This window comes from Vulpes vulpes, chromosome 8, assembly GCF_048418805.1.
Source record: "Vulpes vulpes isolate BD-2025 chromosome 8, VulVul3, whole genome shotgun sequence".
In the NCBI taxonomy this organism is placed as follows: domain Eukaryota; kingdom Metazoa; phylum Chordata; class Mammalia; order Carnivora; family Canidae; genus Vulpes; species Vulpes vulpes.
The window spans coordinates 1,329,416-1,346,698 of NC_132787.1; the positions used below are offsets into that span (position 1 = coordinate 1,329,416).

The 17,283-nt window shown below is 56.0% G+C and overlaps 1 protein-coding gene across 1 annotated transcript; it reads right to left on the bottom strand.

Moving 5' to 3' along the window:
• Positions 1–8,221: 8,221 nt before the first annotated feature.
• On the bottom strand, positions 8,222–16,050 carry HOXC13 (homeobox C13). Its single transcript, XM_026000053.2, has 2 exons — positions 15,321–16,050; positions 8,222–9,828 (listed from the first exon to the last, which is right to left on the bottom strand). The coding sequence occupies exons 1-2, from the start codon at positions 16,048–16,050 to the stop codon at positions 9,572–9,574; spliced, it is 987 nt and encodes a 328-aa protein (XP_025855838.2). The 3' UTR covers positions 8,222–9,571.
• Between the last annotated feature and the right edge of the window lie 1,233 nt (positions 16,051–17,283).

The window sequence follows — 17,283 nt, forward strand, 5'->3', positions numbered from 1 at the left end:
TTCCGCGGGGCCCGACCGGCAGCGTCTACTTTATTGCTATCTGACATTAAACATAGTTAAACCTGCACCGGCCACCCATTGGCCACCGGGCTCACGTGGGCGCCGCCGCCGGGGGGATGGGTGGGGACTGCGAGGCCCCCCCACCCCGCACCGGCTCCAGCTCCAGCTCCCCGCTCCGCACTGGGGTGGGGGTGGGGGACCAAACACGGGGGCAGATTTACTCCCTGCATTCTGTGTTGTTGTTGTTGTTGTTTTTTTTTTTTAAATATCATATAAAACCCAATGCAGAAAGCAGAGACTAAGCCAACCTCCCGACGCCCGACCCGGGCAAGAGGGAGAAAAGCCACACCAAAAACACCCTTTCTCGCAGGCACTCCTGCACCATGCACCATGCACCATGCACCATGCAACCCCCCCCTCCCCAGATGTATTATCTCCTCGCCAACAGCTGGCCAAGCACAGCCTGTCCCTCTTTTTAATTAGCTCCTTTATTAACTAAAACCGTTGGAATTTACAATATCTCCCCAATAAATTACTATTAGATATTGTGTCATATAAAGTTTACTGGCTGTTTAAGGAGACGGATGAGCCCTTTGGCTCAGGGTTTATTTACAGTAGAGGCGAAGTAGGGGTAAGGACAGGTTTCCCTGACACTGTCTTTCCCAGCCCTGCCCGATGCTGTGCTCCTCTTCCTCAGCTCTTCCTCCTCAGGAATTTTGGTAGATACTTTGGGGGTCCTTCCTGGAGGAGAGGAGCACGGGAGAATTGCTAATGCTGGCTATTCCCCCCCCCCCCCAACCTCGGGATCTGGGAGCCATCCCAGGCTCACGCTTCCACTCACGGTTAGAGGAGGGATGCAGAAAGGAGGCAGAAGAAGCCTAGAAAAGGAGGCACCCAGCTCTATGGGGACCTGACTACCTGCTCTTGAAAATCTGAGGGCCTGAGCTACTCCTCCCTGTGACTTCCGTGGGTCGGATGGGCTTCCGGGGAGCCTTCCAGAGTCTTTGCAGCAAGAGGCTCTGGGACCCCAGCAGAGCTTGGCTGGCCCGACAGACTCCTGACTCCCACTGCAAAAGAGACCCCCTCCATGCCCCAGAACCAGCCCAGCCTGCCACTGGGACCACCAGAGAGCCGCGCCAATGCCAGTAGGTGTGCTGGGAATGAGGGGGACGACTCTGGAGAATTATCTTGTTGGGGTTTAAAATTATATTTATGGTGCTAACCTCAGCAACTCCCTCCAGAGAAGGCTGAGAACCCAGCGCTGGCCATTGATGAGGTTACTGGACATCTGAAGACCACAATCCGATCTCAACCAAGTCCACAGAACACAGATAATCGGATTAAAGTGAAAACCAAAACAACGCCTTCAAAAGTGTGTGTATTCTAATGATGTCTGGTAGACAAAGTACTCGGATTTCTATTTGATTGTTTCCGGCTCCTATACAATTCACGGCTTTGAGTAGCACAAGGTAAAGTAGACACTTAGCAGCAGCTAAGACATTTAGCAAACAGCTACATGCAGGGAAACACTGGAAGATCTAGAGAAATTTGGAGAAACCGAGAGCCTCCGCGAGAACGTGGCAGAAAGAAACCCTTGTAGGTGAAAGTTAAGTATCTGAGAATGAGCCGAAGCTACAAAAGCAGACCGAAGCCGGAGATTCTCATCTCCCTTTCTCTCTCTCTCCTCTGCAGGACTCGGCAGAGAGAACCGCAGATTCTTCGAATTCCACAGCTCGCCAGGCGATTTCATATCCCACCCAGAACCGCTCCCTCGGACGGAGAGGAGTCCGCGCCAGCGAGCGTCGCCCTGCCCGCGGAGCCCCAGGCTCGCAGCGCGGCGCCCGGCCCTGCCCGCGTCCCCTTCCCCACGCGGCTGCCCTGCTCGGGCTGCCTGGCCACGGCCCTCCCAGCCCCGGAGCCCGCCCCGCCCGCCCGGCCCACTTGCCGAACAGAGGCTGAGCGGTGAGATGCCAGCACCGTGCAGTCACCTGCAGTCAGAACGGCACGAGCCCCGGGCGGGAGACCGCCTGGATTGTCCTTTTTTGTGCCTAATTGATGATGGGGCTCCGCGGCTGCAGAAGGGAGCGTCCCTGAGCTGCAAATTCCACGTCACAGCATCTCCAACATCCTATTTATGCCCCCTTTTCGAGATGCATTAATGAGCACCACTAAAAATTTAATTTAAAAAAATTATTTGGGGGTTATTTGGGTCATAAAGATAAACAGGGTGTGACTTGAATATTGTTGTTTTCAAACAGAACGACGCTGCGCCAGGCAGCCAGGTCTCCAGGCCTCCAGGCCTCGGAGCTCGGCCGCTATTGTTGGTGTGAGGGATGCCGAGCTGAGCTGTGCAGTCACCACCAGTCCTTGCGGGGTAGAGGCTTCTTCCCATCCTCTTCGCCCTCCCAGATGACTCCAGGCTCCCGGAAAGGGGACTCCGGGAGGAAGGTCCCAGCCTCTCCCCTTCTCCCTTTGGCCAGAAGACCTCAGGCCCCAGCGTCGCACGCTGCCCTCCGGCCAGGCCGCTGAGCACACGGAGCGGCAGCCACCGGCGGCAGATGCGGCGCTGGGGACAGAAACGCAGGGAGGGCTTCCTTCGTCCAGGCACGCAGTTTCTCCCCGTCCCACCTGGCCCGCCTTGAAGGCCATTTCCCCCGGTTTCCGCTCTGCGGGCAAGGGCACACGCACAAACCCCTCTGCGCTGCGCAGCTGACCCTGACGCCCCTTGGGAGAGCTGCCGAGAACCAGCAGCAACCAGCAGCATCCCGTTGTCCGGCTCCTCCAAGCCCATTGTGAGCCTCGCGGTTTTCAGGATCCCGGTGAGGAACCCAGGCAATCAGAGTGCACCACCGCGGATCTGTCCCCCTCTAGGGCACCCCGCCTTCCTTAACACGGGCTCCCACGAACCGGCCCCAGAGCGCTGCGCCCGGCCTGGGTCCCCGGGGCCGGCGGGAGGCTCGGGTGCAAAGCTTCAAATTTACCCCCAGCCACGGAGGGAGCTGCGTGCCCGGAACCAACGGGGGCTCCGGGAGGGGACCGCGGGGGACCTGCCACCCAGAGCTCTGGGCAGCCGCGCCTGGCCGACTTTTATCCGCCCTCACTTTGCAGCCCGCGCGCACCCGGTGCTGGGCCAGGCCCAGGCTCCGGACCCGCCGAGCGCTGCGGGCGGCCCCTCTCCCGCACATTCATCAGGCCCCGGGGTTAGAAGAGGCGGCCTGCCCCCTGGCCCCGCCGGCTGCAGCTGGCCTGGCGCACAGAGCCCTGCTCATTAACTCAGGGGTTAATTAAAACCGAAGGCTGGGATGCGGCCGAGGCTTCCCTTGAGCACCCCAGGCAGCCCTGGTGCTCCCGCGCACCCACCGGCCGGCTCGCCCGCGCCTCCATCCGTGCCTCCATCCCCGCTGCATCCTCGCGGCCTCTTTGGGGGCCTCAAGTCCGCACCATGCCGGGCGGGGTCACAGGAGTTAACTAGAACCCCGTGCCCGCCCGGGTGGCCGGGGCCAGGCGGCTGCGGGAGGCTCAGGCCACCGCCACGGCTGCGAGCTGCCTGGAGCTGCTCCCCTGCCGCCCCCAGGTCAGGACTGTTGGGCGCGGTGCCGCCTTCTCCACTCGCTCGGTCGAGAGGCCTCAGCGGCCCGGTTCAAGGTCACTGCCTAGTTTGCAGAAAGCGGTTCTGCCGCGTATGCAAATGTGACAGGACCCGGGTCCCCGGTGGGCCGGGAGTAGGGACCGAGGGGCATGCGGGGAGGGTGGACAACCGAAGGGGCCGGCGAGGAAGGTCTGGCCCCCTCCCGACCCTCCCGACCCTCCCGAACTCTCTATTCCCTTCTTTGGAGGGAGCTCAGACTTGGTACAGCATCTTTGGTGGGTTCAGACAAGTCTGAGGGGTGGAGGTAGGGGCGCCGCGTCTCCTTTTTCTTCCCTTCACTATCTCCTCCAGGGGTTGGAGCCCACCTGGCTCCCAGCCACCTCTCCGGAGGAGCAGGACTTAGGGAGGAAGATTGGGAGACCCCTTCTCCAGGTGCTGCTTTTCAGGCATCTGCAGACTGGGGCGGGGGGCATTAGAGGCTCCGGGGGAGGGGGAGAGGGGTCCAGTCAGGCTCTCAGGCTCACCCCAGTGGCCTGGGGTCAGCAGCGGCCTTACCTCCTCCAACCCCTCTGCAGCATCTCGGCGCCCCTCCCTCCAAAGACCCCAGCCTGATCGCCACCCGGGAAATGGGAAGGGGTGTTGGGGGGCGAGGGGGACCCCGTCAGGCACGTCTGGGAGACCATCTCTCCTCCTCTCACCTGAGCATGCCTTAATGTCCCTTAATGGGCCCCCTTCCCCCGTTTTCCCTGTCCTTTCGGCGCACTAATAGTTAAATAGTTTCGCGGCCCTGACATTTCCCCCCCTCCGCCAGCAGAGGATCTCCTCGGCCTAGTGAATTACTGAGTGTCAGGAAAGGTGTGGGGACCCAGTTAAAAAAAAAAAAAAAAAAGCCAGCAACCACCCTCATCAGACGCCACACCCACAGCCGCCTGCACCGTATCCGGGAGCCCGCGGCCTGGTCTCGGCGACCTCGAAGCGGGATGGGGTGAGGACTACCCGCGTGCCCTCTGCCCCACAGCCGGGGCTCGCCGTGACCACGGCCTCCGGCCAGGCCTGGCACTGGGAGAGGCTGAGATCTATTTGGGGTCTGCTCTGCCCAGCCATCCAGCGCTTCCCGAATCCAAGGCCCCAGTCCCGGGGCGGGGGACACGGGTGCCTGGGGGGGCGCGTGGGCATGGGAGGATGCGCTGCTAACCTGGAGGCCGGGCTGGGCTGGGAGAGCGGGGCTCCACTTACCTTTGGAGGCAGAAGAGGTTCCGAAGGGTGCGGGGCGGGGTTTCTCAGCTCTGGAAACCTTCGGGGTGCCCCCTCCCCAGGGCCGCCCGCGGCCTGCAGCAGGCTCCGAGGAGGGCGGGGCGGAGGAGGCGGAGGCCGCGGCCAGCGGTAGGCGCGCGGGAGCCGAGTTGCAGAACATCTCTGGAGAGGCCGCCTTTTATGGGCGTTATTAGCGCCCCTGTCTAGACTGGAGCCGACACCTCCTCTGTGTGTAAACAGAGGCGGCGGGCCCTGGCGGGAAGGGGGCCGGCGCGGCAAGGGGCGAGCAGCCCTCCCCTTCTCTGGCTACCGGAAGATCAAGGCCTTTTCCACCGGCCCCCCTTCCCTGTGCTCCCTGTGATGTCAAGGTCAGAAAGACCTAGTCACGGTCAAGGCTAAAAGAGGAAGAGCCTGGTTGGTTGCGAGAAGGCTCTGGCCCCCTCCTCCTCCCAGAAGCCCCTGGCTCCCCAGGGCCCCTCAATCCTCCACCAGCGCAGGTCTGGATACACATCTGCCTGAACCAGCCCTTGCAGTTTTTTGAGGGGTGGGCTCCCGACACGGTCCAGGTCGGGCGCAGGTGGATCCCAGGGTGGGGAGCTCGCTTTCGAATGGGGTGGGGGGACCTGCCGCAGGGTCCCAGCTCCAATCCTCGGAGAGATGGAGAATGTCCCAGGGACTGCCCCTGCCTCCCACCCACACCGGCCTGCTGCCCCAGCCGCCTGTGGATCAGCCTCAGGAGCAGATGGTCGGGAGACAGTCGTGGAGGGATCTCCCCGAGAACTGCGGGCCTTGCTCCCTCAGGTGGGTTCTCGGCTGTGGCTGTGGGACTACAGGCTGAAAGGCCCACGGTGCTGGCCCCAGGTCTGGGAACTAATATGTGGGTGGGGAGGGGTTTCTCCCCAAGCCCAGGAAAACTGAGCCTTCCCTGGCAGCTTGGTAGAGTGACCTCCAGGTGGAGAGTCCTGTGAGGCTCCAGCCAGCCGGGTCCCTCAGTCCTGGCCTGCGGAGTGGTGGGGGGAGGCAGAGGGAGTCAGGGAGTGACACTGGATTATGAGAAAGATCACAGGAGCCCTGGGCCCGGAGGCGGGAGGCTATTTCCAGGGGAAGCCTCTGTGCCCTCAACCCTCCGCACCTCTTGTATATCCTCACACCCTCGCCTACAGTGGAGCCTCACTCTCACACCACCGCTAGACTGGCTTGGAAGGAAAGGCTTCTTACAGATTGGAATGAAGAAAAGAAAACAGTCTACACCCCGAGATGGCAATATTGCTACCTGCTTGCACACACACACACACACACACACACACACACACGCACGCAGGAAAGGCTGAGGAGATTCTCCACTGGTCGAAAGCTCTGCACACATGCACGCACACACACACAAACACGCGCGCACGCATTCGATTGTGCACATGCCCACGTACACCCCCACAGGATTGTCTTCAGAGTCCCCCAAAGAGAACCGGCTCCTGGAGGAAGGAAAGGTCAACACACGGGGGAAGCGTCCTGCATTTCCCCATCTTTGCCTCCGCGGAATACACGCTCGCACAATACCTGCTCACACAGGAGTTTTCCTTCTCACGCTTGCTTACTCTTATGGGAGAGGCAGCTCCAAAATGGATCCAGACACGATAATCCTCCAAACCCATCCAGGCATATTTGATCCAGCGTGAGAGCCGGTCCTAAACACCTCTGGCACACCGGGGCTCCCAGGCGCGCTCGAGGGATTGCCGCCTTTGCTTGGGTTTTCAGTGTCCCAATGCAACCCCAATGAGCCTGCTTGAGCTTTCTCCTTTTTTCCGTCGCCCCCTTCTGGGGCCTTAGGGAGGGTCTCTCTGTGTGGGGAGGCTCACTCAGCAGAGCCTGGTGAGTTTGTGTGCAGAGGTGGAGAGATCCCTGGGAGAGCTCTAGACTCTCTTTCCCTACGTCTCCAACTTCCACTGTATCGACAGCTGTCATGGGACTAAGCCAGGGCACCCTCAAGTCAACAGGGATGGGGGCCCATATCCAGGGAGCCCCAGGCTTCTTGTCTGCTCAATTCCTCTGTCTGACATACGCATATAATTTTTGATTCTTTCCATCTCAGGAGAGATTCAGGGTTTTGGTTTTGGGAAGAGGTTAAGGTGGCAGGTGGTGAGAGAAGAGAAGATGGAATTAAGAATGAACCTTATTCTTGGGAGGCTCACCTACATCCCCCCCCAAACCCCCACTTCCCAGCAAGTGATTCTTTGAGAGTTAACCCAGAGTTGAAATGGAGAACAGGACTGGCAGCCACATCAGTAGCAGAGCCTCTACAGAGGGTGAATTCTTCAGGCTCTTTGTCTCTTCAGACAACATGGTGTGTGTGTGTGCGTGTGTGTGTGTGTGTGTGTGTGTGTTTCACCCCCAGAAATGTTTATTTAAGTAAAATTGTAAGAACCTCAGCCATCGGGCAAAGGGAGGTCGGAGAGCTCTGATTTCCAACCCAATGCCTCCAGTCTTTCTGTGTCTCAGGAGAGGAAAAATATTATATATAAATAAAAATTGCTGCAGTAAAGATTTAATCTGAGATAACATTGTTTTAGGCTATATTGCTTTTTAAAAGTCTCTTAACCTGACAACTTAACGATCTCATTAACTCCGCCAGATAGGGAGATAGGCACGGATGGATGCGACAGGGAAAACAAATTAATGGCAGAGTCTACATGGCTCCTGACGGCCTAGAAGACTGTGGTCCCCAGGAATGCTGGAAAATAAAGGTGGGATTGGCTTATGAACTGGGGGGCCAAGGGGTCCTAGTGGCCTGACATCTCTGCATAAATTGGTGAGAAAGAAAAGAGAGCAGCCTAGGAGTGCTGAGCTTGCGGCTGCCCCCTCCCCCCCCAGCAGGACTGGCTGTGCGGACCCTTGCCTAGCTCCAGGCCTGCACTGGCTGGAGAGACTGCGGACCCTCTGGGGGCAGCAGGGCCCCAGAAGCCTAAGATTAGCTCCCTGGTGCTGCCGCTGGCACTGCGACCACCATAGCCCCCAGCTCTAGCTGGTGCTGCCTTCTCAGCTCCTAAATCCAGATCTGAGCCCCAACTGTTACGTGAAGTCAACAGGCAGTGTACTGTTCTCACTCACCTGCTTCCAGGCCTTCCCAGTCGCTGATTGCATCCTTCTATCCCCAACACACACTCGTCTATTTCGAGGGAGTTTTCTCCTTTCGAGATCACATCCACAACCCAAATAACTCACTTTGAAAACTTGAGTGGAACGAAATATGAGTTTGGAATTTACCCAGCTGGAGGTGATGTCTACACGCTTCCCCTTGCCCATTCTGGCTGAGTTGGGGCATCAAAGGTGGCCCCGATGAGCCAGTGGACAGAAGGGTCTGCAGAAGGAATCTGAGTCATAAAATCAAGGCAAAAAAAAAAAAAGATTTTATTTTAAAAACAGGTCTGTGGGGTTGTTTTTTTCTTTTTGCATTCAGTACATTGTCATTCAGACATCACAATACTATATACAGATACACAACATTTTAAAAAAGCCTATTTCTGATGAACATTTCAAAAGAACACTGTTTTGTAATGCACCAGTGGGAAGGGAGAAGGGAGAGGGACCTCCCCCCTCGGCAGCAAGTTGGCCTTCGAGGAGGGAAATGTTAGGCAGCGTCTACATTAGCTGGTTAATTGGGGGCTGGTTATTTTGGCCTCCTGGAAGAAAACTGCTTTCCTCTGGACAATCGGTAGAAGTGAAAGTGTGAGGCTCTCTCAGCGATTGCCTCCGCGGAGGAGCAACTGGGGAGGGGCTCTGCCGGGGGACCCACTCTCCATCCCCTTGGAAGAGAAGTTCCGTCCTTTCCTTAGAAAAACGTTCTGCTTCTGTGCCTGGCCTGATCCCCGGGAGGGAGCGGGATGGAGGGAAGGAAGGAGAAGGGGGGGAGATATTTAGCAGCGTGGTTGGAGTTTCCATCCTCCTTGGATTTCTGCACGGGACTGAGAGAGCAGAGCCGAGGAGGAGACCGTGGGGCAGAGTCAGCTCCTCCGGAGAAATTCAGTTTCCTGCTTGAGGTGGGGATAGGCAGCTCCTCCACCAATTCCAGCTTTTGTTGAAACAGGAAAGAAAGAAAACCTATGCGCTGTGTGTACTCCAGTCACAATGCCGGATCCCTAACAATTATCATTAATATTAACGTGACTTTTAAAATATGCACAGAGAATCTTAACCGGGAAATCTTGCCTAACTAAGGAGTGCGGGCGGGACAGGGAGCGGGACGAGGAAGGGGAAGGATAGTATGAGCTCGGCCAGGTCTGCGCTGGGCCCCACCCTCAGGAGGGTCACCAACTGCCTGGGCAAAGGATGAGGCAAGAATGGGGTCATTCGGGGTTCCCCAGCCCTGCTTTGGTTGGAATGATCGGGCGCTTCGCTCCCTGCCTCTCAGCTTTCTGGCGAGGCGAGGGATGAGGGCAAAGGGGAGTGGAGGCTCCCAGCCTTCCTCCCACAGCCCACCCAGCCCCACCGCCGAAGCTCTCTAGAAGCTCTCTAGGCCTCGTAGGTCCCATCTGCATGGCGGTGGGGGGCTGAGGATGGGGTGGGGAGTGGGGGGCTGCAGAGCTCGCCCTCCGAGCCTCTCTGCCTCCCATGGCGCAGTTACTCTTTCTTGTTAACATTAAATATTCGTCTGCACCGGCGAAGTGTCCTTCGTTGGGTTCGGTTATGGTACAAAGCGGCGACATAAATAGACGGGGCAGGTGGCCAGCCGGCTGGTCAGGTGGAGTGGAGATGAGGCGCTTTCGATTTGCTGACCACCTTCTTCTCTTTGACCCGTCGGTTCTGGAACCAGATGGTGACCTGGCGCTCGGAGAGGTTCGTGGTGGCAGAGATGCGCCGGCGCTTCTCTTTGGTGATGAACTTGCTGGCAGCGTACTCCTTTTCTAGCTCCTTCAGCTGCACCTTGGTGTAGGGCACGCGTTTCTTGCGCCCGCGCCGGTAGCTGCTCACCTCGGGCTGTAGGGGAACCACATCTGCGGGGAGAAAGGAGGTGGGTGGCAGGAAGTGAGTCCGGTGCCTGGACCCAAGACGGCCGGGCTGTGTGCCCCAGGCTGCACCATTGTGTAGGGTCAAGGTTCTGGCACGGACTTTGCACATCTGTTATTAGCAAGGCCACACTAGAGTGTTGCCTCTTGTGTAAACTTTATTTTATTTTATTTTCTTGTGCAAACTTTAAAAGACGGGGGCACCAATAACTTGGGCATCCAGATAAGTGATATTTTAATGCAATGTTAAAGAAATCAAAATGAATGCAAAAAAAAATCCACGATAAACAAAACAACAAATTTTAAAATTCCGCAGTACCGATTTGTCCTTTTGCCTCAGGCTCCAAGACAGTTCTGCACAGCATTTGTTATTAGAATCCTGGAGCCTTAAAAGGGTCCCTACAAACTTCATCCTGGTCTAAGGGCCTAGAGGATTGCAAGTATTCAGGAAAATTCCTCCTTCCTCCTTCCTGGATCCCTTGGGCATTTATTAGTATAAACTGTGCCCCATTATCAGGAAAAGGTGTCCTGTCCTCATGTTTAAGGGAGGGCATGGCAAGAAGGGAGAGAGCTCCAGGGGGTGCACACCACTGAGTGAGGCCTGATGCCTTTGGTCACTGCCTCTGCCCTAGGAAGCTGAGACCTGTACCAACAGCCAGAGAAGAGAAGTGTCCAGGTGAAGCCAGCCTGCTTGGGAGCTGAGCATTCTACGCATGCAACGTGAGCCACTTAACAGCATCCAAGTTGGGAAGTCCTGGATGCAAGATGTAGAGATTCAGGTCCCTGGAAGTCGAGTCCACGCCTGGGGTCTGCCTACCAAAGGAGGTACTAGGAGAGCTCTTCTTGGGTTAAATCCGGCTATTTACATAAGTCTTCCACAAAAAGAATAAAGTGCCTCTCCCTGCCCCCACAAGTGTCCACTCACCAAAACAGAGCAAATTCTGCTCCAACCCCCTCTCCTCTCCATTCCTCCAACGCTGCGAGAAACTCTCTCCGTGGCGTACAGGAACCGCAGCGACCCTAAGCACCTTGCTATCCCAGCCGCTACTCGGTCACTCTCTTCATACTCTGTATTTCACAGGAACTAAGAACCAGTGTATGTCCCTTATATCCCTCTGCCATCCCACCCTCACCTCTGTTAGTAAAGAGGTCAGAGCAACACTTCCAAAGGGAAGCGGGGAATTAGGGAGATTATCTGAATAATTCACCCTTCAATTTTTAAAAATGTGATTGTTAGACTTCTTCAGGCAGAAGCTAATGCTGAGGACCAGATATCTGGGGTCCCCCTTCATTCTTACTGCCCTTTGGAAGTAGAGAGGCAGTCGGAATGCAGACACAAAGCTCTTCCTGAAATGCTTGTTCTCACCCCACCCTCATAAAACACCTTCCCTACACCCATTCCCATTGGATCTGCTCTCACCCAGGAATACTTGTCTATACAGGCTGGAAAGAGAAGAGGTCACAATCAAATGCAGTAGGAAATAAAGTGCTCGGGAAGATTATGTGGAAGAGAGGGGGTTCCAATGGCCTGGTCTGGCTGTCTTCATGATGACAGTTTCTCAGGAAAATTGTTGGACTTGTCACTTTTCTCTGCCTGTGTAGGAATAGGCCAAGGTTTTTTTGTTGTTTTGTTTTGTTTTTTAATCTGAAAAACAAAACAGCTTTACTTTAACAGAGAAGATCCTTTACATTAAAAAGAATTTTTCTTTACAAGATATTTTTTTAATGACTCTCAGTTCTCAAATTTGTTTTACTCTTACAGATGTAGCTATGATTCAGGAGATTGGTGACTCTGGGACAAGAGTAAAACAAAGAGGGTAAGTAGTGATACCATGAGGTACTTGGGTGTTTTTTAAAATTATTATTATTTATATCCTCAGAACATTTTTTCAGGCTTATTTTATTAAACCCAATTTACAAGATGAGGAATCTGAAGCTCAAAGTGGGTAAACTTACTTGAGTGACAGGGCTAGATTTTAAACCAAGATTTTCTGATTCAATGTAATGACACAGTAAGTTCTAAAATGGAAATAGGCTATCTGGTACAATCCAGCTGTGAAATACCTTTTTCCCTGGAAAGCGAAATGAGTTAAAGTGGGTTTTGGTTCCTGGATTAACCAACTAATTGTCCCTGACTTTCTATCTCACTTTCTGGAAATGCTCACAGTTTCCTACCGAATTGTGGATCCTCTAAACTCCAACTCTAAATTTCCAATGAGATTTAATCAACATAATCCTTAAAATTGTGCTTTAAAAATCAGATACTTGGTCTAAACTAGTTATTTTTCTCTATAGGATGCCAAGGATTGACTTGCCCAAGTTTTTAATGGATCTGACCAAAACATTGGTTGTTTTGGCCTCCTGGGAAACCACCTTTAGTCTTGCCTTCTCAAAGAAGCCCCCTTTCATTGTCTGCTGTCTTGTCTGGAAAGGAATTGGGATCTACAGATGTAGAAACATCTGGAAGCTCAGACCTCGAGCTGTGTCTCTACTGCCTAAAGTAAATAGGGGATTTGGTTATTAATTTTACAATCAAGCCTTCCCTAATGTCCCTCCAGAGCACATACACAAACCACTTCATAGCTGGGGACCCAATAGACATCTTTGAGAGTTGAATAAAAATCAGATCAGTGCTCAGCTGTAGCCTTCTCTTGGGGTCCTGGGCACAAGTTCCCACAGCCCACTTGCTCTTGACCACTTACTCCTACAACAGGGCTCTGCGTGCTGAAGAGGACTTGGTCTAGCCAGAAATCCTAGCTGCTCTTCTCAACCAAAATCCAAAGGCTAGTCAGTAGGGATTCCAACATGGCCCAAAGAACCCACTATTTCATTCTATTGCTCTCCCTGTGCCCCCCACCCCCACCCCATGCTCTGATTCTCTCTTGGAATTTCTGCTGATTCTCTCTTGGAATTTTTGTCTCTCTCTGTGGGGGGAAAAAAAAGTGCCTACACTCGCCATAGAAAGAAAAAAAAAAGAGCAATGAAACAAGGGTCTGTATAATTGGGGGAAAGAAGAAGCCACAACACATCTCAGCCCTAATTATCTGGATCTTTCTGAACAATTGCCTCCATATCCCACACCAGCCCAGACTGCCATAGTGAGGTTTCTCAGAGCCAGAGGCGCTAAAGAGAGACAGTAGTGTTTATGCCCAGATGCTGCCGAACAAACCACAATTGCATAGACAGAGTTATCTGGAAATCTCACTACTTCTAAAAGATCTCTGTGTGGGTAGAAAGATGTAGGGTGTCTGAAGATAATTTCTTTTTCATCTGCTTTTTGCCTGGACATCTGTACTCACTGAGATGTACCAGCCTGATTCGGTTTCCACACAGGGAGCCTGTGAGCATATAGCTGCTGAAACATAGTGGGTTTTATATATCCACTTCCATGCCATAATTTGCAAGTGTATTAAATCTCAATTGGGCTATATTTTTTTATTTCAAAGTTACTTTTCTCTAGGAGGTTATGATAAAAAAGTGTTTATTTTTAGCAGGCTTTCCCCCCCCCTCCCGTATCTCTAAGATGTTCATTTTGCTCAAAGATATTTCTGAGCTGCTTTCCAATCTTTCACCCCCCCCCACCTCGCTCCACATATATACACAGAGATGCCAAGGCAGCTCCTTCTCTTTTTCTCTCCACACTAAACCCATTGCCCATTGCTCTAGTCCTATGCCTCTGCCCACAGTGGGCCCGGTGGGCATCTGCTCCCCTGCCCTTCAGCCCCTTAGGGGCATTGCCTACCAGCTAGCTCTCCCTCCTCCAGGAATTCCTGTTGGACCTGTGTCTTCTAAGGAGTTTTCCGTCTGGGTGAGATGGAGAATGAAAGGGCCATCTGTCTCTAATACACTGCTGTATGCTTCCATGTGAATTGTCTTCTAGAAATGTATTATCATGTGTTTCCTATTAGGTAGTTAATTAACAGAAATTATATAAAAAATATTATTGCCAATTCAGAGCAAGCAATACCAGATACCTTATACTAAAATGGTATCATCCTGGAATCCTCTGGTGGCCAGAAATGGGGTGCCTAGCGTGGGTCCCACCCTGATATTCGGTTGTATTATACCAAGTAATCTCATATTTGCAAGAATGCTATTTTCTACACTTTCTAACATCATTCAGGGATTTTTCACCATCTGCCCTTGCCCCAATCCCGGATGCAGAGGAATTTCAGGCCCACCCTTAGCAGGTCTTCAGACCTCTAATCCCCAGTGAAAATGTCCCTGGGCTCACACTTAGAGCTGGGGGGCCCTGTGGACGGTCTGAGGAGACATCTGTGGCTTCCATGCCCCCCACCAGGACGCCTGTAGGTATTAGGATGGAGCTAGTCAGCCCTCTCCCACCGAGCTCAAAGCCAGAGCAGACGGAGGCTCTAGCTTTGTAACCGCTCAGCACTGTGCCGTATCCGAAGCTCCTGATGTGATTTTGACAAACCTGAGACTGATCTTTCTCCCCTGGGGAGCGGTGAGGATTGCAGGGTCCCCTCTGGTTTAGAATCAGCCTCATTTGGAAAAGGAACAGGACATGGGTGAATTCCCACCCCCTATTCCACAGGCAAAGACTTGGGCGTCCCTAGCTTGGGCCTGGACCCCGGCTGTATCCAGAACAGGTCTTCGGTCCCCCACTTCTCACCCTCATTCCCCCTTTTCTGTGGTCTAGGCATAGAAAACTCTCTTCCCCACCCCCCCAACATCTGGGGGTGGGGATGGAGGAGCTGGCAGTGGGAACACCCACAGGATTTGAGCTCAGGATACCAGCGAAGCAAAGAAAATTTTGTACGGCAGGAGAGGGATGCAAACTCCCTTCTCTCCACGTCCCCTCCGGAGATTTTAGTTCTGCTCCTTTAAGGATCAGGAAACTCACCGGGGGGGGGGGGGGGCCCAAATCCTTAAAAATAAACCAAGAACAGAAAAACAGTCTACATGTCTTTAGGGCCCCCCCCCCCCCTATTCAAATCACAAAAACAAGACAAAAAAACCAAAAAACCTGTCCGGTGCATGCACGATCTTGAAAATTCGGGCAGGAGAGTTCTTATCCCCCCCGCCGCCCCATTCTTCGGTGGGTGCAGGGTTTTGTCCCGGTGGCCAGGAAGGGGATGCCAGGGCAGCTCCCTCCCTCCATCTCTGCAGGCCACGCCGCCTCCGCTGCCCGCGGCTCCAGCCCTGCGCGTCCGCCCGCGGTGGGCCCCTCAGCCCGCCCCATCCCCCGTCCTGGCTGCAGGCGGGCGCGGGGCGCCGAGGGCCGCGCGGGAGGCGGAGGCGGAGGCGGGCGCGCGGGCGAGCGGGCGCCTGCGATTGCTTCACCCTCGGCCGGCAGCTCGGCGGAACGTGTCGGAGCAGATTTCCTCCCCGCGCATTCCTCGGCGCAGCTCGCCCGGCCGGCTCCCGCGGCCGCCCAGCCGAGCCCCAGACGGCGGGGGTGGCCGCGGCGCGGAGCCCCGGGGCAGGCGGGCGGGGAGGCGAGGCGAGGCCCTGCTTACCTGGGAAGGGCGACTTCCAGAGGTGCGCGGACTGCGACTGCTCCTTGGAGCAGTACACCTGACTGTCCCAGCCGTTGGAGAGCGCCCAGTGCTGGTAGCCCTCGACGGGGATGAGCGCGTCGTGGCGCGGCTCCGGGTGCCCGCTGATGCCGGGCACCACCGACACGTCCAGGTAGCCGGGCATCGCCTGGTAGGAGCTGGCGAAGCTGGGGTAGAAGGCGAACTCCTTGGCCCTGGAGGACAGGTCGTCCCCGGGCAGGGCGCCCGACGGCTCCGCGTACTTGTCGCCCGGGTGGTAGGCGCAGGGCTTCTGCTGCAGGTTCACGTTGTGCGACAGGCGGCAGCCGTAGTAGCTGCCCCCGAACGGGTAGCCGTAGCCCAGGGTGGCGCTGGACGAGGTGGGGGGCGCCGGCGGCGGGGCGCACTGGCGCGCCGCCTCCGGGGCCGGGATGTCCGTGTAGACGGCGCCCTGCGGGGCGCCCAGGGGGGCGGGCGGGCGGCCCAGCACGGGGTGCGGGAGCAGGTCGCGGCAGTGGCTGGCCGGGCAGCCGCTGCCCAGCCCGTCCATGCCGGGGGCCTTGCCGGGGCTCGCTCCGCTGCAGCCGCCCCCCGCGCCGCCCGCGCCGCCGCCGCCGCCGCCGCCGCCGCCGCCGCCCTCCGCCGCGCTGTCCTCATAGACGTACATGAGGCTCTCGGGCCAGCGCGGGTGCAGGAGCAGCGAAGTCGTCATGACATGATCTGCGCGAGCTTTTTAAAAACTCCACTTGCCAGAGGCAGCGAGCTAGGGAGACACCTCGCTCCCTCCTCCTCCGCTCCCCCGCCCCCGCGCGGAGCCTGCACCGCCCTCCCGCCGCTCCCCGCACGCATGCGGACACTCCTCATTAAGAAACCCGCCGCCTCCCGCGCGTCCCCCCGCCCCGCCCCTCCCGCGCCCACGTGACGCGGCCCCCGCACGTGACTCCGGGGCCGGGCCTCCTGGGGTTCCCACCCCTCGCGGCGGGGCGGGGCCGGAGGGATCAGGCCTCTGCTGATTGGCTCTCAGGAGGGGCAGAGAGGAGGGAGCTGGGAGATTTAAAGGGACAGGGCGCCGCCCCCCTGGCAGGCCCCGGGGAGGGGGAGGGAGGAGCGGGGGGGGCTGAATTTGGCCGACGCAAAGGGGTCTGGAGCGACCAGGACTGTTCCTGGGCGCCTCCCTCTAGGTTTAGATTTAGATCGTCTATGGGAGAGACTGATCTCTCCCCCCACCTCAAAAAAAAAAAAAAAAAAAAAAAAGATCTCGCTGCGGCTGGATTGGGGTTGGGGCTAAGGGTAGCGGGGAGACTGGATTTTTTTTTTCCCTCTTAATAAATGAAGCAGGCGGAAGCGCGCGGTCAAGGCGCGGGGTTCTCGCGCTGGCATAATCCCCTGGAGCTCGCGGATGGAAGGAACCCGCCGCGCAGCGAGAGACCTGGATGCCCAGGATTGCATCTGCATTTCCGACTTTTTAGCCACTTTCCCCAAAGCCCCAGTTGTCCGAGAGGGAGCCTTTGGGCTGGCTCCTGCACCTCCACCGCAGGGCAGACAGGGCTAAGAGGATGTGATAGCCCCAAATCACACACACACACACACACACCGCTGCATGGAGAGGGCAGAGGGATGCTCTTCAGTGAAAAGTGGAGAAAGAATAAAAGGAGGGAAAAGAGGGCAAAAGCAATAGGCTGATGCTTCAATATGCAATAGAAACCAGCCGCCTCGGAGTGAGATTTTCAAAGGAAAGGGCGGGAGATGGGGGGTGGAATTCGGTCTAGGCAAGCTCACAAGCCCTTGATGCGAGCCAGAGCAAGCGCGTACAAAAGGAAACGTGGAAGGAGAGAGTCGGCGGAGCTGCCCCTTTGGAGGGACCTTTCCAGGCTCGACTTTGTAAGACCCCAGAAGGACCGACCTAGCCTCGCGGCCCGCCTCCGCCCTCCGCAGCCCGCAGCCC